The 21627-nt window shown below is 48.5% G+C and overlaps 1 protein-coding gene across 5 annotated transcripts in view; it reads left to right on the forward strand.

Moving 5' to 3' along the window:
- Positions 1–21627, forward strand: part of CPT1A (carnitine palmitoyltransferase 1A) — a 58296-nt gene that overhangs the window by 3810 nt on the left and 32859 nt on the right. For 3 of the 5 annotated variants that reach the window (XM_007497793.2, XM_056801178.1, XM_007497794.2), the window contains exon 2: positions 20965–21122. In XM_007497793.2, coding sequence (XP_007497855.2) covers positions 20982–21122 — 141 coding nt within the window. In that variant the 5' untranslated portion in view covers positions 20965–20981. The remainder of the gene's footprint in view (positions 1–20964; positions 21123–21627) is intronic. The other 2 variants (XM_007497795.2, XM_001363112.3) reach the window with 1 other exon arrangement.

The raw sequence follows: 21627 nt of genomic DNA on the forward strand, positions 1-21627 counted from the left end.
TCAGCAGGGAAGTGCTCGGGTCCAGGTGGCATTTTTTGATGGAACAGAAACTCTTGGTGTGAGATTCGCAGCAGAGACACCCAAACGAACCAGATGTAAGCTCGTAGTACGAGCCACGGCCTCGGATGTCCGGACCCACCCCAATGCGACAAGTGTGGATGATCCCAACCCGGGAGAAGGCTTTGGGGGACGAGACCCAGGACTTCTTTGTGCCAAAGAAATGAGAATATTAGGGCCTGGGCAGAGCAGAATGGAATAACGGTGTGTTTACTCGTGAGGAAACCCAGGCAGGAGAGGGAGCCACAAAAATGTGCCCGGGTCCTCTGACGGCAGTGCCAAGTGGGCCAAAGAGCAGAGGGAGCCGGAGCCAATGAGGAAAGCAGGAGATAACAGGACTTGGGGGCTGTTTGGGCAGCTGAGGGCGGAAGAAGATCACGGCAGGAATGGGCCTGCTGCCAGGGCGGATGAGCTGATAACCGATCAGAGAAGGCAGGGCTGCCTGCTGATCCTTGTGACTCCCTCCTCTGTGCCAGGCAGCCCTGGCTGGAAAAGAGGAGACAAAAAGCAGTGGCAAGGGAGCCGATGCCCGCGATAAGGAGGGGATAATAAGGGAGCACCTGCCTGTCCTTGATGAGGTCAAGGCACAGGCCCTGAGTAATGAGCAGTGACAGATGGGTTTGCCCAATAATTGTGAAAGACCAGCCAGCAAACATTTATTAAGCGCCGACTATGTACTGGGAAATGCTGTGGGTACAAAGAAAGGCGAAAGCTATTCCCTGTCCTCAAGAAGTTCTGATGACTCCCATAGGATTGACTGGGCCCACAGAGTAGAATTGAGTAGTTCATGGTCAGAGGTGCAGCTGGGTAGCTCAGTGGTTCAGAGAGCCAGGCCTAGAGAGGGGAGGTCCTAGGTTCAAATCTGGCCTCAGACACTTCCTAGCTGTGTGACCCTGGGCAAGTCACTTGACCCTCATTGCCTAGCCCTTAGCACTCTTCTGCCTTGGAACCGATATAAGACAGAACGTAAGGGCTTTTAATGAAAATAGTTCACGGCCACCTTGAAAGGAGGTCTGGGGTTGAGGGTCCAGGGATCTGTGTTGGCTTTTGTGTGATTTAATGTTTTGTCAATGACCAGATGGAACTTGAAAAAATAAAGAGAAAAACGCTTACCTTTTGTCTTCAAATCAAGCCTGGGTATTGGTTCCAAGACAGAAGAGTGGTAAAAGCTAGGCAACTGTGATTAAGTGACTTACCCAAGGTCACACTGCTAGGAAATATCTAAATCTAGATTTGAACCCAGGACCTTCTGTCTACAGGCCTGGCTCTCTATTCACTGAGCCACCCAGCTGCCCCCTCCGAGTCTTTAAAGTAGAATCTTTTAGAGTTTGAAGTTCGCTCTCCCTTTCCCACGTCCTCGGCTCCCCATTTCAGCAAACACCAGAGAGACCCGAGGGCTTCACTGCCTCCCAAAGGTTCCCCTCTACCCCTGCCTTGTGGGCTCCCCCTGAGCTCCCCAAGCCCCGATCCTCCTTGTCTCTGGCCCAGATCACTCAGAGAGTCTGCATGCAGGTCTGCTCTTGCCTCTCCCATGACTCAAAATTCCCCGTATCTAGATTTGTCCATCGGAGAGAGCCAGAGCTGGCGGGAGCCTGAGAGGCTGTCTGGCCAGCTTGTCCCTGGGCTCGCGCCCCTTCCTCTGCACCCAGCACCAGCCTTCTCCTGGGGGCCTCAGAGCCAGAGGCCGGGCTGCCTTCACCCCTAACGGTGACTCCCCTCCTGCTACTTTCCCCATGAGCCAAGAGCTGCCTTCCCTGGAGAGGGAGAAGCCCTGCGTGGCCGCCGGGCTCTGGAGCCCCTTTCCCTCCCTTGTCTCCGGCATCGAGACGGAGCTCGGCCTGCCTTATGGATCTGCTGAAAGCTTAGAAGGGCAGCTGGCCCTGGGGCCTCCCTGGGACAAAGCAGCACCAGGCGGACAGGTGAGGCCCGGCCTGGCTAACTTCTGGCCAGTGGCCTGGAAATGCGCCTTTGACACTTACCCCACGCAGCAGGCAGGGAGCCCGCTTGGGAAAGTCCATGGCCTTGGCCGCCAGGGACGGACGGGCGATGGTGCCGGGCTGGCCTCCCCCTCCGCTTTTCTCTCAACTTCAACTGAGCGAGCAGGCAGCGGCCCAGGACCGCCCCAGCGCTGGTTCCGGGCAGGGAATTCTCTTCCCCAATTCAGCCACGGAGACCGTCTCAGAGCTGGCCTTTCCCTCCTAGAGGGGTGGCTCCCCTCCGGCTGCCTCAGACAAGAAATCAGAGGGCTGTGATTCCCTGCAGGGGGGGGGGGGGAGGGAAAGAGGGAGACAGAGAGGGAGGGAGGGAGGAGAGAAGAGAGGGAGGGAGGGAGCAATGACTGTCCTGGAAGAGGGCTTTTTGGGCCTCTCCTGCTTCTCCTGTTTTCTCCCTTTACTTACCTTCATTTCTGCCTTATCCTTATTCTCTGCCTCCTTTTTAAATTTTTGAATGGCTGCCTCAGGCCAAGGTTGGGCTAAATCAGATATCCCGGACAGTGAATGTTCCTGCCCCCTCCCTGCCCCCCTCTCCCACCCAGGAAGACAGGGGAGGACCTGGACGTGGGGCTTGTGTGTATATATGCACACTGTACCCACGCCTCCCCTGCCTCAGTATATATGTGTATGGATATGGATACACACACTATACTGTACTGTACTGTACTATAGCACATGTATCAAATCTCTTACTTTCTGTCCTAGAATCACTAAATATTCTTTTCAAGACAGAAGAGTGGCAATTGGAGTTAATCCACTTGCTTAGGGTCACAGCTAGGCGGTATCTGAGGCCGGATTTGAACCCAAGCCTGGCTTCCCGTCCACTGGGCCCTCGCTGCCCTTTCCCTTAGCCCTCTGAGCCCCTCTCGCTCTTACCCTTCTCCTCTTTTCTCTCTTACTTTCCTTCTCTTGTCTCATCCTCATTTCCTACTTGTAATTTTTTTTTAGCTTCTCAATCAAAGTTGTGCCAACTAAGTCTCCAGGAGGCTGGCTCCCTGCTAAAACATTATTCTGGACAGTGAGCGAGTGATGCAGGCCCCCTTTACCTGGCGCTCTTTTCCCTCTTTCCTCAGAGAGAGAGAGACCGAGGGAGGCTCCTGATGGTGGCAGGGGACTCTTTTCTTCTGTCTATATCTCCCATGCCTACCACAGTGCTTGATGCATAGTCGGCCTCTTCTCTTCTCCCTCTGTACACTTTCTCTTGGTGACATCCTTCACAATTATAATTTGGATGAAGATCATACACATTCTTTCCCTATCATTTCCATCTCTCCCTCTCTCCCTCCCCCATCTTCTCTCTCCCTCTCTGTCTCTCTCCCTCCCTCCTCTCCATTGCCCTCTCTCTTTTTCTCTCTCTCTCTGTCTCTGTCTCTCCTTCCCCTTCCTCTGTCCCTCTCTCTGTCTCTTTCTCCCTCCTTCCTCTCCCTCCCCCACTCCCTTTTTTTCTCCTTCTCTGTCTCTGTCTCTCCCTCCCCCTCCTCTCTCCCTTTTTCTCATCCTCTCTCTCCCTCTCTCTGTCTCTCTCTCCCTCCTCTTCCTCTCTTTCTCCCTCTCTCTGTCTCTCTCCTTCCCCCTCCTCTCTCTCTCTCTCCCTCTCTCTCCCTCTCTCTGTCTCTCTCTCGCCCTCTCTCTTTTCCTCTCCCTCTCTCTGTCTCTCCTTCTGTCTCTCTACTTCCCTCCTCTTCTCTCTCTCTCTCCCTCTTCCTCTCCCTCTCTCTGTTTCTCTCCCCCTCCCCTCCTCTCTCCCTCTTCCTCTCTCTCCCTCTCTCGGTCTCTCTCTCGCCCTCTCTCTTCTTCTCTCCCTCTCTCTCTCCCTCCCTTCCTCTCTCCCTCTATCTGTCTGTGTGTGTCTCCCCCCTCCCCTCCTTCTCCCTCCTATATACCCAGCCCCAGTCTCTCTCCTGAGTTTCAGTCCTGCATCACACTCTGAACAGTTCAAAGTGGATGTCTTGAGATATGTTAAACCCGACTTGACTAACATGGAACTCGTTATCTTTTCCCCTCCGCACTCTCCTGATGGTCCCAGAATTCCTTTCTTCTGACCAAGGGATCATTGTTCCATTCTCACAGATTCCTGTTCTTGCCTTTGCCCTAGATCCCTACTGCTTCCTTATGCCACATCTCCAGTCACTTGCCCAATCTTGCTGCTCCTGCCTTCCAGGCTCTCTCCCATCTGACCCCGCTCCTCTGCTCTCACACTGCTCCCATCCAATTTCACCTCTCCTCACCTAGATTGTTGCAACAGCCTCCTCCTTGGTCTCCCTGCCTCAGGTCTGGCCCATTCCTGTCTGTCCTAGACTCTCCAGTTAAGGTCTTTCTCCTTCAGCAAGCATCTGGCCATGGAACCCCCCGTCGTTGGGCATCCCTTGGCTGCCCACCCTCAGAGATCCTGCCAGACTGGCCTTCTCTGTGTTCTTCACGTATTTGCTCTCTCTTTGGGACTGGCCGTCCCGGGTGCCTGGTGCACACTCGTCCCTCACCACTGCCTCTTCTCTTTTGTGAGGTGCCGTTCAGGCTCCAGCTTCTGCCCGACTCCCTCCGCAGCTCTCGTGTATTCATTCCCTTTAGTCTGTGTCCGTTTTTACACAGCCTTGTTGTCTCCCGCAGTAGGAGGTCAGCCTTTCACCTGTCAGCATCGTTTCATTCTTTGTACTTTATCCCCCACACTGAGCCCAGCGCCCTGGACTGATGTAAAAAATAGACTCGAATACAGGACTACAATCCCCATGAGCCTTTGCTCCACTTCCCCAGAATGCCTTGTAATCTCACCTGGGCCGAGATCGAGAAGATATTTAAGCAAAGGCTTTTGAAGGGCTCGGCCCTTTTTGGACTTCCGTTTTTGGAGCAGAGGCGTCTCTTCCATGATGTGAGGTTATTTTGTCTAGGCCTCTGGCCTAGGCACATGTTTCTTACTTGTATATTCTTAATCTTTAACCTTTAATAAACCTCTAAAAAATATATATTCCTTGCAGAGAGAAACTAATTTCTACCTGCCTCAGTCTCCCCATATTCCCTAATTTTAATCTTTACACTCAGTAAGAGTTTAATAAATGCTCCCTTTATGGCGCTTCCTAAGTGCTTTCTTCTGGATATTTCTGGGCCTGATGCTTGAGTGTAAAGCAGGGCTTGGGAAGGGCAATATAAGTTCTGAATGTGTCCTTGCACCCATTGCCTAGAACAGTGGCTGGCCCATGGGAGGCACCCACTGAAGGTTTGTCGATTTGTCCCCTAGGAGAGGGGCTCGGGAATCCTGGGTGCTGGTCCTCGTGCTTCGCTTCCTGCCCTGCTTTGCCTCCTTCCCCCTCCCCTCCCCAAGGACAGCACAGCCTTTCCAGGGTCTTTGCAAAAACAACCACCTGTCTCTGACCTTCTGTGGGTTGAGAAATTAGTTAAGACAGTCCCATAGCCGGCGGGCTGGCAGAAAAGGAAGATGGCCAGGCTGATCAGAATGGGCACCGCTGGCAATGACCTTCCTGATTTGGAGGAGGATGAGAGACCATCCCGGCCAAAAGAGGCTGCCCTGCCTCGGGGCCTCTGCCATTCTGTCCCAGCAGTAAGAGGCAGGCGGGGGAGGATCTGGGATTCTTTGGCCCAGGATTCCAGGACTTATTTCCATCTGATCCCCTGAAATCCCTTCACCTTCCAGCATTTGTTCTTCTTCCATAATATGTCAAGGTTGCCGGGTGTATAAATGGAGATTTTGAACCCTAGACCCTTAGAGACTCAGAGGAAGCCACTTGTCCAAGGCGACACAGTAAGATATTCCCATCCCCTTTTCTCTCTCATGGAGGCTCTCTCCACTCAGAGAATTTGCTTCCTCCCCCTAAGTCCTTCCCTACCTGGGGGAGCAGCTCCAACATCTCCTTGGGCTGTGGTCCTTCCATTTCCCATCTCCTCTCCCTCTCCTTCCTTGCCTCTCTCCCTTCTGCTGAAGTATTGCCTTAGCTTGCTCCTCCCACTGCTTTCTCCTGGCCTGGGAGATTCCCCTGGCCTTGGTCCTGATGTGGATGGACACCTTAGGTAAGCCCGAGGACCAGCTCCCCCCTCTCCTCTGCCCATCCCCATCTTTGAAGCTGCCCCTGGTTCACTGGAGAGCAGGAGGACTGAGCCTCCTTGGCCTGGCTGCCGCTGCTGCTCAAGGGACAGGGGATTTGCTTCTCCCTCTTGGGCTCCCTGGTGCTTGAGTCTCCTGCTAGCTGGTTTAGTCTGAGAGAGACGCCAGCCTGGCATCCTCCTCCTTCACTCAAGTCTCACTTGGCTGGATCTATAGGGGCTTCTCGGAAGGGAGACGTGCCCAAGAGAACCAGACTCAGCCTTGTTTGTGGCTAAACAAAGTTTTCCCAGGCATGAGCTGGGCACCAGCAATTGCTCAGTCATTTCAGGTGTGTCTGCCTCTTTGTGACCCTGCTTGGGGTTTCCTTGGCAAAGACACTGGAATGGTTTGTCTTTTTCTTCTCCAACTCATTTGACAGATGAAGGAACAGAGGCAAACAGGGTGAAGTGACTCACCGGGGGTCACAAAGCCTAATAAATGTCAGAGGCTGAATTTGAATTCAGGTCTTCCTGGCTTCAATGAAGTACCTCGCTACCCAGAAAACCAAAATATCGTCCTTGAGCCATTAGCCTTCCTAGACGATGGTGCTCCCACCGGCTCATCGGTGCACATCCTCACCTCTCCCAGGAGGCCCCCTTATGACCTAGCCTGGGAATAAGGACAGCAGCAGCTCAAGGGCTTCCAGGGAGCAGAGGTGGCCGAAGGCATCGGGGCTCCATCACTGGAGTTAACCAGAGAGCACTCAAGTGATCCTCAGCCAGTTTGTCCATTCAGCACAGAAGGGTCTGCGGCTGCGAGCGGGTCGGAACAGGAAGCCAAATTGGCCCAAGTCTAGGACGACTTGTGTAATTCTTAGGGGAATAACTGAGCACATGAATCATTTGAATGTGCTTGCATTGGCCAGGGCACATTTGGAGCAACTGCAAGCTTCCTGCCAGCTGTCATGGACTCGGTGCCCATTGCAACAGAGACCTCAGTTTACATCTGTCATCTACTAACAATTAGTGTGGAGCCGGGAAGGAACTATGGGAAGGCCAAGTGAGGAAACTCATCTGCCCCTGCAGCTGGTGCCATCAATCTATCAAAAAGGATTTCTGATGATTTCAAGCCTCTCACCTAGTCATCTACGGAGCCGCCATGTTGTTTCCCTGGGCTGCTGCCCTATTCAGGAAATTCCAGTGGTCCCCTCCTTCTCTGGCAGAAAATGTCATTTCTTCTTCTTTCTTTTTAAGCTCTTCTCTTCCATTGTGGAATCAATACTAAGTATTGGCTCTAAGGCAGAAGAGTGAAGGGCTAGGCAAGGGAGGTTGAGTGACTTGCCCAGAGTCACACAGTGTAAACCTCAAATTTTCTTAGACTTATAAATGTTGGAAATTTCACCATTGGGATATTTCATACTTGGAAAATTTCTTACTGATAGTCTATTGGAATGGGAACCCCATTGGCATGGGAGGTTCCTTCTCTTCCCTTCTTAAGATTACTTTAGGACAGAAACCCTTTGCTGAACAATGGAAAGTACTTTGACCTATGCTTAAGCATAGAACAGGAATTTCTTTGAGTCATGATTGATTTTAGAATTGATACAATGGAGATACTTGGAATCAATCTCCACCCTATTCAGTCCTAACAGGATTGAGTAAGGGCTGCAGCCTAGATCAAAATTTAATTATTCCAATCTCTACCCTACTCAAGTTAACAGGATTTAGAAAGGGCTGTAACAAAGGAGTAAAGATTTAATCATTTGAAAATATGACCTTCAACAGACATGTGCAAAAGCCAGAAACCGCTGGGCGGTCCTGGGTTAAGGCCTCCATTGGAGAGCCTCCATTGACAGGGAAATTGATGAAGAGGGATTGGTAGATGTGAGGACTGAGGGGAGGCAACTTGGAGGGTTTCCTTAAAGATAGGAGGGTCTGGAGACTCGAGGAGGTGGTTGAGTTTTTGGTCAGTGTGGTTCCTGGGCTCTGAGGAAGCTGGCTCTGAAGGAAGCTGAAGGTGGGGGCCCCTGAGACTGTTTCTCCATTTTGGACACGTGAGTAATAGGGACTGATCTCTTTTCTTTGCCCCAGCTATCTAAGGGCTTGGGCCTTTTGGCCCAGCCTAAACAGAAGGGGTATTTAAGCCCTATTCCCTTCTCTCTATATATATATCTCTAATTCCTTTCTTACTCCTATTGTAATTAAACTCCAAAAAAGGCTGACGGCTGACTTGAGTTTTTCATTTAGGAATTACATAGCTGATTCCTTGGCGACCTTAAATTAATATATATATCAGTCTTTTAAAGTGATTCCCTTGTAACAACAGCTAGGAAGTATTTGAATCCAAATTTGAACCCAGGTCCTCCCTGCTCTAGACCTGGCACTTTATCCACTGAGCCACTCAGCTTCCCCTCTCTCCTGCTTATGGACATGGAGTCTCCCCTGTCAGAACAACTTCTCCTTGAAGGCTTGGTACCTAATAGGTGCTTAATCAATGCTCAGTGCTTGACTGATTGAGGCTTGAGGGCTTGGCTGAAAAGCCCTATAACTAGACTGGGGGCTTTCGTGCTACTCCTCCCCATCATACCTGTTTCCCAGGCGTGAGGAAAAAAGTTGGAAAACCTGTCATCATCCTTTGTAAGGCGCTGGCCTTTCCCCGACTTCCATATCTGCCTCCAGCTCGGCACTAGCTTTCTGCCTGGCTCTGGGATGAGCCTGCAGCCTTCAGGCTGATTTACCTAATTCAGGGACTGGTTTTAGAATTTCTGGATTATTGAACTTGGAGGCAGAACTTTGGACAAAGAAGAGCTGATTGTGGTCAGATAGGATAAGACAGGATTTAGACCAGAGAAAGGAGGGGCTCCTTTAATCCGGCTCTGGGTTCTTGTGGTTGTTGTTGTGGGGTGTCCTGCATGGTGAGGTGAGTCAGCCCTAAAAAGGAGGCCGGTCTCCTATACACCAGTGCCAGATGCTTTACAAATGATCCCGTTCTTTGATGGTAGCTCCCAACCACCACTATTCTTGCCCCTTAGTTGGCATAGAAAATGGCGGACTTGGTGGAACACCAGTAAGGAGTCAAGAGAACTGGAGAGAGTTCTGGACCCAGCAGGGAAACTTTCTGACTCCCAGGATGACCGCTTAGCCCAGGCATTGAATCTCAGCCTCCTCATCTTAAAGGAAGTGCTGTTCTAGGTGACTCAGGGAAAGGCTGCCCAAGGGCTCTCCACATTGTGGTTCTATTATTGTTTACAGAGCCAAATCCTAGGTTTCTTGGGTGGAGTTCCCTCTGGCTAAGTGACACTTTATTCTGATAGTTATGGAGTCTTGTCATCCAGGATTTGTTTTTTATTGGGTTGGGAGTGAGGAGTTGTAAACAAAAGATTTGAGGAGGAGCCCCGAATCCCCAAGAATTTGTGGCTATTTCGAGGGAATCAAAGAACCACATAAGAAATCATTTTAAAAGAATCTGATGCATTAAACAGGAAAAGTTCAGCACTAGCCCCCTGTGAATGTTTTAGGGTCACGAATGATGACTTAGGGACAATGGGACGGGGTGAACTCATTAGAAAGTCTTGGAGAAGGTGGAGGAGAAGAGAGCCTGGGTGTACATAGTGGTGGAAGGGAGAGATTTGTGTAGAAGGCCACAGATTGAGGAGCCCAGAGGGGGAAACTCAGAGATGAACTTTAATAATAATAACCAGAATTTATATGGCACTTGGTAACAACCTGCAAAGTGTTCTTTTGCTCTTCACAATGACTCTGGGAGGTAGGTACTATTATTATTATCTCCCATTTTATAGTTGAGGAAACTGAGGCAGACAAGGAGAGTCCCAAACAAGTAAGTTTCAGAAGATGGATTCGAACTCAGATCTTATTCATTCCATGGCATGTGGGCTAGCATAATAGCATAATAATGACAATGATAACAACTACAATAATAAAAGCTAGCATTTATTTAATACCTACTATGTGCCAGGCACTGTGCTAAGTGTTTTATAACTATTATCTCATTTGATCATTACAATAATCTTGGGAGATAGGTACTTATCCCTGTTTTTACAGTTAAAGAAACTGAGGTAGACAGTTTAAATGACTTTACTGGAGACTAGATTTGACCTCAAATCTTTCCAACTCCAGGCCCAGCTCTCTCCCTACTGTGCCATCTTGCCTAATCCCAAACTAGGACAAAATGAACCCAGAGACCAAGACTGACATGAATTGACCAACCTGCTGGACTTGGAAGCAGAAGATATTTGGGTCTAGTCTTGGCTTTAGCCCTTAAAGGTTATGTTGTGTTGGCCCAAAAGATATGATCAACCATAGACCAACATTATACATTGTATATCAAAATACGTTCAAAATAGATACATGAATTAGATACAAAGGATGATCTCACAAACAAATCAGGGGAGCATGGACAATTTTACCTGCCATATCTATGGATAAGGGAAGAGTACCTGGCCAAATGAGGTAATGAGGGCCATGGAATAATTTTGGTTATATGTAATTTAAATGATTTTACACAAACCCAATGCAGTCAGAATTAGAAGGAAAGCAGGGGCAAATTTTTAGAGCAATTTCTCTGATAAAGAGAAATTTCTCAAATCTGTACATAACTGAACCAAATTTATAAAAACAGGAGCCATTCCCCAGGTGATAAATTGTCAAAGGATATGAGCAGGCAGTTTTCAGAAGAAGAAATCAAAGCTATCAATAATCATGTGAAGAAATGCTTTAAGCCACTTTTGGTTAGAGAAAGTCAAAATAAAACAACTCTGAGGTACTATATCAGACTGACTTATTTGACAGAAAAGGAAAGTGATCAATACTGGGGGGGGAGGGTGTAGATACAGTAGTGAATTGCTGGTGGCGCCATGGACTATTCCAACCATTCTTGAGAATAATTTGGAACAATGCCCAAAGGGCTATAAAACTGTAATCCAGACCACTAGCCCAAAGAGATCAAAGGCAATGCGAAAGGATGCATCTATACACAAATACTTATAGTAGCCCTTTTTGTGGTGGCAGAGTTGGAAATTGAGGGAATTACCGTCGATTGGGGAATGGCTAAACAAGTTGTGGTATATGATTGTGATATATCATTGCTATCAGAAATGCTGAGGGGATGGGTTAAGAAAAATCTGGGAAGACTCGTATGAGCTGATACAAAGTGAAGTGAGCAGAACCGGGAGAAGAACATTGTAACCAGTAACAGCAACATTGTAAAGAGAAGCAACTTTGGAAGACTTGGCTACTCTGATCAAGACAGTGACACAACATGATTCCAAAGGACCCACAATGAAAAATGCTATCCACATCCACAAAATAACTGAGGGAGTCTGAATGCAGATAGAAACAGGGATTTTTTTTATCTTCTTTATGTTTTTATTGCCCTTTTTTTGTTTCGTTTGCAACATAGTGAATGTGGAAATGTTTCCTATGACTTCACCTGTATAAATGTATAAATCCGTTCTCAAGGGATTGGGGAGGAGTAGGAGGGAGGGAGAGAAATTGAATCTCAAAATTTTAAACAATGTTGCAGTTAATCAGAAAAAAGACTAGAAAAAGAGCAAGTCCCTTACATTTCTGAGGCTCGGCACTCATCTGGAAAATGAGTGTATTAATCTCTCCAGCACCTATGTAGGGGGTTGTTTGTGGGGCAGCAATGAAACTCTGCCAGTCTCAGTCAGCCATTGTTGTTGGTAGTGGCTGTTAACATTACTAATGACTGAAAGTCACCCTGGATAGCCTCAAGTTTACCAGGAGCATTATTATAAACAAGCAGGATTTACAACCGGAAGGCAGGGATAGTTTAATATCAGGGATATAAACTGTAATAAATTATGTCCACAAGAGGAAAACAAAGACAGTACGATCATCTCGTATGCAGAGAGGGAAGATCTTTGATTTTAAAATATACAGTATCCTATTTTTTAAGCCCTCACCGTCCATCTTAGAATCAATACTGTGTATTGGTTCCAAGACAGAACAACAATAAGAGCCAGGCAATGGGGGTTAAATGACTTGCTCAGGGTCACTCAGCTAGGAAGTATCTGAGGCCAAATCTTAACCCAGGACCTCCCATCTCTAGGCCCAGTTTTTAATCCACAGGCTCTCCTTTTATGTTAAAAAATAAAAACAAAAAAGGAACGAGGACTGGATTTGGAATCAGAGACTTTGTGTTTGAATCCAAATAACTCTTTTTTTAAAAAAAATATTTTATTTGATCATTTCCAAGCATTATTCATTAAAGACAAAGATCATTTTCTTTTCCTCCCCCCACCCCCCATAGCTGACGCGTGATTCCACTGGGTATCACATGTGTTCTTGATTCGAACCCATTGTCATGTTGCTAGTATTTGCATTAGAGTGTTCGTTTAGAGTCTCTCCTCTGTCATGTCCTCTCAACCGCTATAGTCAGGCAGTTGCCCTTCCTCAGTGTTTCCACTCCCACAGTTTATCTTCTGCTTGTGGATAGTGTTTTTTAGATCCCTGCAGATTGTTCAGGGACATTGCATTGACACTAATGGAGAAGTCCATTACGTTTGATTGTACCACAGTGTATCAGTCTCTGTATACAATGTTCTCCTGGTTCTGCTCCTCTCGCTCTGCATCACTTCCTGGAGGTTGTTCCAGTCTCCAGGGAACTCCTCCACTTTGTTATTCCTTTTTGCACAATAGTATTCCATCACCAACATATACCACAATTTGCTCAGCCATTCCCCAATTGAAGGGCATCCCCTCATTTTCCAATTTTTTGCCACCACAAAGAGTGCAGCTATGAATATTCTTGTACAAGTCTTTTTCCTTATTATCTCTTTGGGGTACAGACCCAGCAGTGCTATGGCTGGATCAAAAGGCAGACAGTCTTTTATCACCCTTTGGGCATAGTGAATCCAAATAACTCTTAACACTTGTTCATCTCTGGACAAATTATTTAGCCTGTCCAGGACTCAGTTTCCTCATCTGCAAGATGAAGCCAATGGCCTGGGCAGTCTCTAAGGACCCTTTCAGTTCTAGGATTCCATACTTTTGGCTGGAGGAGACCCTACTCCAATGATAGTGTAATAAGCAAAAGATGAAATGACTGAGGAAACAAAAGTTAGATCTTCTGAGCACATTGCTTTATTTAACAAATCGGGACTAAGTCCCTTCCTCAGGAAGACACTAAAAACAATTCACCAAATAAGACCAATGTAGTAAGAGGAAACAGTCCAATATGAGGCAATGGTGATTTCTAATTGGATGGAGGATTACGGACTTTCCACATTGGGAGGGGCCCTGGGTTCAGGAGACGTGGCATTCTACTCCTCCCCGAGTTTCTGTAAACAATCAAAGGAACATGGAACCAGTAAGGGATGGAGCGCTATGGGGCCAGTGGTTCAGATAAGACATCTGGGTTGCCTGAGATGTACAATTATAAGAAAACTCCCAGCGTCAGTCTTGGGTCCTGACTGCGTTTTGGCCCCTAACCGAGGTCCTTGGGTATCGGCAGGTAGAGGTGGTCCAGCTTCCCAGCCCCCAGAGCGGAGCTCAAACAATGCAGCAAGGTTTTCTCTCAATTGAATAAGGTTCCCTCACAGGACAGAATTTGGCCTAGACCCATAGAAAGAGAACTAAGCTAGCTCCAGATCTAAGTCACAAGGTGGAGGCAGTGTGGATGGGAGCATGTGGAGATGCCCCTACGATTCTAGGGAGCCACTCATCCATGGTCTAGACCAGCGAAGGATGGGTTTCAGAAGTGTGTCCCTCTGTGGGATGGCTTGGAGAAGAGGAGACCAATCAGGAGGCCACTGTAGTCCTCTGACCGTAACGTGGACATAGTTAGCAAGGAAGGAACAGGGCAAAGAGAAGGATCCAAATACGAATTAGCAGGAGATGTAACCAGGCTGGGCTGGAGATGGGGGCACTGATTGGAAGATGGGGAAAGTTTGGGGGGGGACAAGATGAGAAGGACCCAGTGGAGTTTGTTTTTATTTTATTTTGCCTTTTGTTTCCATCTTAGAACCAATACTATATAATAGTTCCAAGGCAGAAGAGAGACAAAGGCTAGACAATGGGGGTTAAGTGACCTGCCTAGGGTCACCCAGCTAGACGAGATTGGAACCTTGGACCTAGGTCTCTCAGCCTGGCTCTCCATCCACTGAGCCACCCAGCCCCCTGAGTGGAGTTTTTAACATTTGACTTTCAGATATTAGTGGAATGTCTCAGTGGGCTCTGGGGTTTCAGGAAGAAGTCAGGAATTCTGGGTGATCTCACCCTGATGCGGAGGCTCCTTCTCCCAAGGCAAGTGTGCCTTGGTAAAAGGCTTGGCTGGGTTCACACAGCAGGTGGCAGAGAGGGCACTTGACCCTAGGTCTTCCTGAGGCTGATGCCCTGTGCATTATTCCTCTGCTTCCGAAATGAATGGTCTATGCTCAGGAGGCGCTTAACGAATGTAAAATGTCATTCATGGCTTTGAGTGTGGGAAGGAAACAGAGAGCGGCCCAAGAGCACATCCCCAGAAAGACCTTGGCACAGAAACCAAGGAAAGTCGTGCCCAGCACAGGTGAGAAAAGACCATTCTCAGGACATCGGCCTGAAGAAAGAGGAGGAAGAAGGGTGTGGGCAACTGTGGAGAAGTGACCGGATGTTTGACCTTGATCTTAGCTAAACCAGTTGGGGCCATTCACTAAGGGCTGGGCATCCTGTGTGCCAGATGTAAGTAGGCAGCTGCTGACTATCTCACCGGAATACTTACCTCCCCCCCCCCACCTGCCATGACCGACTTCTGGCTTCCAGTGCTGCTCAAACTGGAGGACTGGGTATACTAGTACCCATAAAATAAATAGCATTTAAAACACCATAATCAGGGGGCAACTAGGTTGCTCAGTGATTTGAGAACCAGGCTTCAAGATGGGAGGTCCAGGGTTCAAATATGGACTCAAGACACTGTCTAATTGTGTGACCCTGGGCCCATAATTCCCATTGCCCAGACCCATGTTGGCAAACCTATGGCACACATGCTGGAGCAGGATGCTCTCTTCTCCCTGTCCTGAGGACATTTCTCACATGACCTGCCCCTTTGCCCAACAGTCCAGGGGAAGTACTCTCCCCCTCAAATCCATCTGGAATAAAGCTGGGATGCACATGCAGTGTGAGGGTTGCAGTTTGGGCACTCATTCTCTAAAAGGTTCACCATCACTGGCCTAGATCTTATTCTTCTTCTGCCTTGGAACCAATACATGGTATTGATTCAGAGATGGGAGGAATGAGTTTAAAACAACAACAATAAACACCATATCCTGAATTTATCTTGTATGCCTTAAAAGATGTCATCATCTCATTTGATTCTTAAATTCCACATCTCTGGGAGGTTGGTGTTCCAGTCATTCTTTTAAAAATTTAATTTAGAATATTTTTCCATGGTTATTACATGATTCATGATTTTTCCCACCCCTCTTCCCTCCCCCCCCTCCAAGATCTGACAAGCAGTTCCACTGTATGCATGTATCATTGTTCAAAATCTATTTCCATGTTATTCATATTTGCAGGAGAGCAACCCTTTAACACCAAAACCCCAGTCCTGCTAGCGTTTCTAGTACAATGTTAAATAATAGAGGTGATAACGGGCATCCTTGCTTCACTCCTGATCTTATTGGGAAGGCTTCTAGTTTATCCCCATTGCAGATGATATTAGCTGATGGTTTTAGATATAGACTGTTTATTGTTTTTAGGAAAGACCCTTCTATTCCTATACTTTCTAGTGTTTTCAATAGGAATGGGTGTTGTATTTTGTCAAAGGCTTTTTCCGCATCTATTAAGATAATCATGTGACTTCTGTTGGTTTGCTTGTTGATATGGTCCATTATGTGGATGATTTTCCTAATATTGAACCATCCTTGCATTCCTGGTATGAATCCTACCTGGTCATAGTGAATAATCCTCGTGATCACTTGCTGGAGTCTTTTTGCTAGTATCCTTTTAAGATTTTTGCATCTATATGCACTAAGGAGATTGGTCTATAGTTTTTCTTCTCTGTTTTTGACCTGCCTGGCTGTGGAATCAGTACCATATTTGTGTCATAAAAGGAATTTGGTAGAACTCCTTCTTTGCTTATTCTGTCAAATAGTTTCTACAGTATTGGGATTAGTTGTTCTTTGAATGTCTGATAGAATTCATTTGTGAATCCATCAAGCCCTGGGGACTTTTTCTTAGGGAGTTCTTTGATGGCTTGTTCAGTTTCTTTTTCTGATATGGGGTTGTTTAACTGCTCTATTTCCTCCTTTGTTAATCCAGGCAGTTTATACTTTTGCAAGTATTCATCCATTTCACCTTGATTGTCATAGTTCCAGGCACTCGGAAGTGACACTCAGAGAGCCTTTCTGTACTCTCACAATTTGCTCATCTTTGTTAAGGGTGGTTGTCCCCAGATGACTGTAATCTTTCAGAGGGGAGGGAGAGTTTTTGGTTTGGTCTGGCAGGTGCCTTGCAGATGTGCATTTCTTAATGAAGGCTTACAGGCTAAAGTGCTAAGAAGGACCTAAGGGTTTTCTTGGCAGTGACCAGCAAGCTGGGTGGGTGGGAGCCTTAGCAGGTTTGGTGGTGGACTGGGGGGGGATAAGGTTGAGGGAGGGGGTTCCACTGAAAGCACTTTGAGTCTATGTAAAGCCATTGGTTTAATTTGAGGAAACAAGAATGGATGAGCAAGGTCTCCTCTTCTAGGAAGTCCCTCCGGTCCAGACTGTAGAACAGCCCACAGAAACAGTCCAAGAGTGGCAACGTTGTAGATAATCAGCTTTATGGACCCCATGAGGGGATGGGGCTAACGTGGCTCCTAAAAAGGCCATTCATCCCAGTGATTCACAGGCACCATAGAAAGGCTCCGAGAGCATGCAGCAATTGGTTAAATAGTAACCAGTCCCATAATATTTTATTGAAGACGACAGGAATGTTGTGCAAGGTTCTTACCTTTGTGATTCCTGCCTTATTTTTATGGTGACAAATCAGAAGGCAGGGCATTTTCATTGGGCTCATTTAATTCAATAAACATTTATTAGAGGCAGGTGCTTGAGAGACTCCAGCTCAGTGGACAGAGGGTTAAACTTGGGGTCAGAAAAACCCAAGTTCAAATCCTTTCTAGCTGTGTGACCCTGGAAAAGTCACATACCTCTGCCTCAATTTCCTTGTCCGTGAGATGAAAGGGGTTGGACTAGAAGAGGTCGGAGGGTGCTGTCAGCTCTGAGTCCTGTTTGGTTTTGAATCCTTAGCCTCTCACAACAGGCAGGAGCTTCCTTAGGGGCAGAAAGAAGGACAGCGGTGAGCTAGTCCTTGCTTTCCCGGAGTTTCCATTCCATCAGGGAGGAGACAGCGTATACATGTATAAATACATCGTGTAAGGATGGAAAGGACCTCCAAGGATTGGGGAGCCTCCAATGAAAGAATTCTCTACTGCTTAGTCTCCTCCCTCCCCCCGGGGCAATAAGCATTTGCTTCCTGTGGGGTTCAGGTTAGGCTAGAGGATGGGGTGGCTGTGGTGAGCTGAGGTCACTCTCCCAGTCATCCGTCCGTCCGTCCATCCGTCCATCCATCCACCGCTCAGGCTGTTGTGGGTGGCTCCTCTCTGTCAGGCAAGCACTGGAGGATACAGCACCTAGACAGAGGCCATCTCCACAGACACAAAACCTATACACGGCCATTGGGCGGGGTGGACGAGGGGAGAAGCCCAAGTTCAGGAAGGAATGAGAAAAGGCCACTCGGCTAAGGTGCCAAGGCTTGGGGATAAAGCCTGTGCAAAGTCTGGGAGGCCAGAGATGGGCTATTCTGTCAGAGGGACAGAGTGCGAGTTCAGCTGGATGGAAACTGAAGGGAAATAGCGGATAGTGGGGCAGTCTGGGAAGGGCAAGTTGGAGCCGAGGGAGCAAAGGGCTTGGAATGCCCAATGGAGGAGTTTGTATTTGACCCTCGAGGCACCAGGGAGCCAACAAGGGCTTTGCAGAGGCAGGGAGACCATGGAGGAGCTCAATCAAGTTGAGAGATGTTGAGGACCTGGACAGCAGTGATGGTGCCTTGAGGGGAGACACCTAGATAACTCTGGGTGCCAGTGATGAGGCGGGCATAGACTCCGGGCTGGGCCATCGATGGGAAGGAGGCAGGGAAGTGGGGGCTGCACAGGTCTTTGCCCTGGGATGGACGGCCGCTCAGGTCTCTCTCTTGTTCTCTCGGAGCCTGAAAGCCTCATCTGCTAATGGACTAGCCATTTGCACTAATTAGCCTTCTTCAAAATGGGCTTGTTTTTCTCTTGGCTTTTAAGTGTCCTCAGTGGCCCATGGTGAGAACAAAGGCAGAATCTCTATCTGGACCGGAAGGCTTCCTTCCCCCTTTTCCTCCTCTATCAGCACCGGCTTTGTTTTCTCTTTTCCTTCTGATTCATCCCTTATCTTTGACTTCTGCCCCACCTGCCAAAGGTGTTGAGGGAGAGACGGAGGGAGGGCACTGACCTGGGCACTGCGGGCAGCCGCCAGGAAGGGTGTGTGGAGGGATGGCGTCCACTTCTAAAGGAGTTCACCTTGGCCAGCTGTGACCTGCAGCGGGGGCTTTGGGGAGTGCCTGGAGCAGCTCAGAAGCTTGGTTGGTGGTAGTGTTTGATCGTGTAGACTCTCCAGCAGAGCCAGACCCAGGTGATGCCTGGCAATAAATGCTCCATCTCTAGTATGGACACATCTAGGTATTAGATGACGTGTGTCATTGGTGGCTCCAGGACTTCCTAGATTCAAGAATGGGTCACTCACTGTGTGACATGCCATGTTTCCTCTCTTAATCAGTGCTTGAGGGGGGCCCTGGGTGGCTCAGTGGATTGAGAGCCAGGCCTAGAGACGGGAGGTCCTAGATTCAAATCTGGCCTCAGACACTTCCCAGCTGTGTGACCCTGGGCAAGTCACTTCACCCCCATTGCCTAGCCTTTACCACTCTTCTGCCAATACCCAGTATTGATTCCAAGATGGAAGGGGAGGGTTTAAAAAAAAATGTTTGATGAATTTAATCGAAGGAGCCGGTGGATGCAGCTTTTCCTGGTTTGTGCTCCGAGAAGCTCCAGGTTGGGTGCGAGTCAGCTCCAAAGACAATGCAGGCTTCACAAGGGCAGGGGCCAGCTGGGTTTCTGTCTCTTGTTTCCTGGCCACAATGCCTTGGACGCAGAGCCGTGAGCTCAGATGTGGACGTTCCTTCCAAAGATTAAAAATCTCAACCCTTCCCAGGAGACGACCCTCCCTTCCCCCACCCTCGCAGGTGCACACATGCACACGCACACACATGCACGCACACACACAGAGCTGCTGCCAGGATTTGCCCAACACTGGCTGGAGGCCATCCTCTGGCCTTTACTTATTAGTTCTTATTTAGAATGTTGGGACTTCGGGGGGGCGGAGAAGGGCTTAGTCCCCTCTTTGTGCCCGGACCAGAGGAGTCATCTCTGAGTCCTTGTTGAGCGCTCTGTGGAAGGCCCAGCTTCTTCTCCCAGCCACTCTTCAGCCTCTTCTTTGGGATGTGGCGCCACTTATTGGTGCCCTCCGAGCCCTTCTCCCCCAGACCCTCAGCGGCCCATCTCCGCCTAGAGGAAACGCCCCAGTGCTTACATGGGAGAAGTCAAGGGAACGAGAATGCCTGTTGGCCAGGAGTAGGTTGCAGCATCCTCCAGTGGTACTTGTGTCTCGGACGGGTAGATACTGCCCAGTGGAGAAGGAATTGCTGAGCCCAGAACTGAGCACAAGAGAGAATGGCTCATTGCCTTTGAGAAACCGCTTTCCCCTACGGCAAAGGCACATTTTATTTATTTTTTAATATTCCCACCTTCCATCTTGGAGTCAATACTGTGTATTGTTTCTAAGGCAGAAGAGCAGTAAGGGGTGGGCCATGGGGGTGAAGTGACTGACCCAGGGTCACCCAGCTGGGAAGTGTCTGAGGCCAGACTTGAACCCAGGACCTCCCATCTCTAGGCCTGGCTCATCCTTTTAACACCAAGAGTCTTCTAGTGTTTTATGATGAGATGTCTGGGATGCTGCTGCCTTGCACATGGTAGGCACTTCATGAATATCTGACCTGAATCCATCCCAATGAGACTGGATTTTGGCATGCAGGGACGGAGCAGCAGTGGGGCTCGTTGCATCATCTGCAGTTGTGACATGACCTGAGACTTGCCTTTAGGAGTCTGGCCAATTGGCCTGAGAAGGGAAGGGCCTCGGGGAGTCTATGTACAGCTCTGGATTCAGTTCCTCTAAAAAAGATGCAGAGTGACAATACACGTATAACCTAGATCACACTGCTTACCGTCTCCGGGCAAAGGGGGTGGGGAGGGAATGGGGGAGGGAGGGAGGGAGACAGTCTGGATCTATAATCTTGGAACATGTATGTCGGAAATTGTTATTACATGGAACTGGAAAAATAAAATATCTTTGAAAAAAGAAGAGGCAGGAGAGATCATTCTCTGTCAAGAGATACTTGAGGCAAAGAGGATATACTTGCAGACTGACTCTAGTCTTACTTAAAATGTTTTTAAAATCTTACTAAAGTCTTATTTTAAATGTTTATTTTAAAAAATTAGCACTGGGGGCAGTTGGGTAGCTCAGTGGATTGAGAGTTGGGCCCAGAGATGGGAGGTCCTGGGTTCCAATTTGACCTCAGACACTTCCCAGCTGGGTGACCCTGGGCAAGTCACTTGACCCCCATGGCCTAGCCCTGACCACTCTTCTGCCTTGGAGCCAATACACAGTACTGATTCCAAGATGGAAGGTGAGGGGTTAAAAAAAAAAATTAGCACCCAGAGGGGAACATGTGGGGTTGGATTTTCCCAGAATACGTGCGAGGTTCCACTTTCCTGGAGTTATTTTTGCCCCTTTTCTTTCAGCAGGGTGCTGGATAAAGATGGCGGAAGCTCACCAAGCCGTAGCATTTCAGTTCACGGTCACTCCTGACGGAATCGACCTGCGCCTGAGTCATGAAGCCCTGAAGCAGATTTACCTCTCTGGCCTCCACTCGTGGAAGAAGAAGTTCATCAGATTCAAGGTTTTCCTGGCTTTGGGGCCCTTTCAGTCAGGCACACATGCTACGTTTCAGTGCCGCGGGAGGGCGGAGAAAAAGCGTTTAGAAACGCGGACGCTCCGCATCCTCCGTGATCTCGGGGTTCTTTCTTCACCCTGAGATTGCACTTACTTTTCGTAGCTGCCTTCTGCTTCTTGGAAGCTTTGGGGCAATCTGTCTTATCTAGCAAGTGGGTGCCACCCGCTTAAATGTCAGGAGTGGCGCCAACCCAGCCCCAGCCTGCACAGGCCACAAAAGCTGAGCTGGAGGGCCCGCATTTCACCCCAAACCTCCTTTACTCCATCTTCTCAAGGGAGTCATGGACTAGCTTTTTGTACAACTGAGAGTCTCAAGGCCGGGATTTCCGGGTTCAAGGAAATCCTGTGCTGAATGGAGGCAGCCTCTGCGGCCCCTGTGGGACGTTGCAGCTTGAGAGACTTTGCAAATGACCTACCCAGAGTCTCTGTGAAAGTCATTATTATGATCAGTG

Source organism: Monodelphis domestica, chromosome 6 (assembly GCF_027887165.1).
Source record: "Monodelphis domestica isolate mMonDom1 chromosome 6, mMonDom1.pri, whole genome shotgun sequence".
Classification (NCBI taxonomy): Eukaryota; Metazoa; Chordata; class Mammalia; order Didelphimorphia; family Didelphidae; genus Monodelphis; species Monodelphis domestica.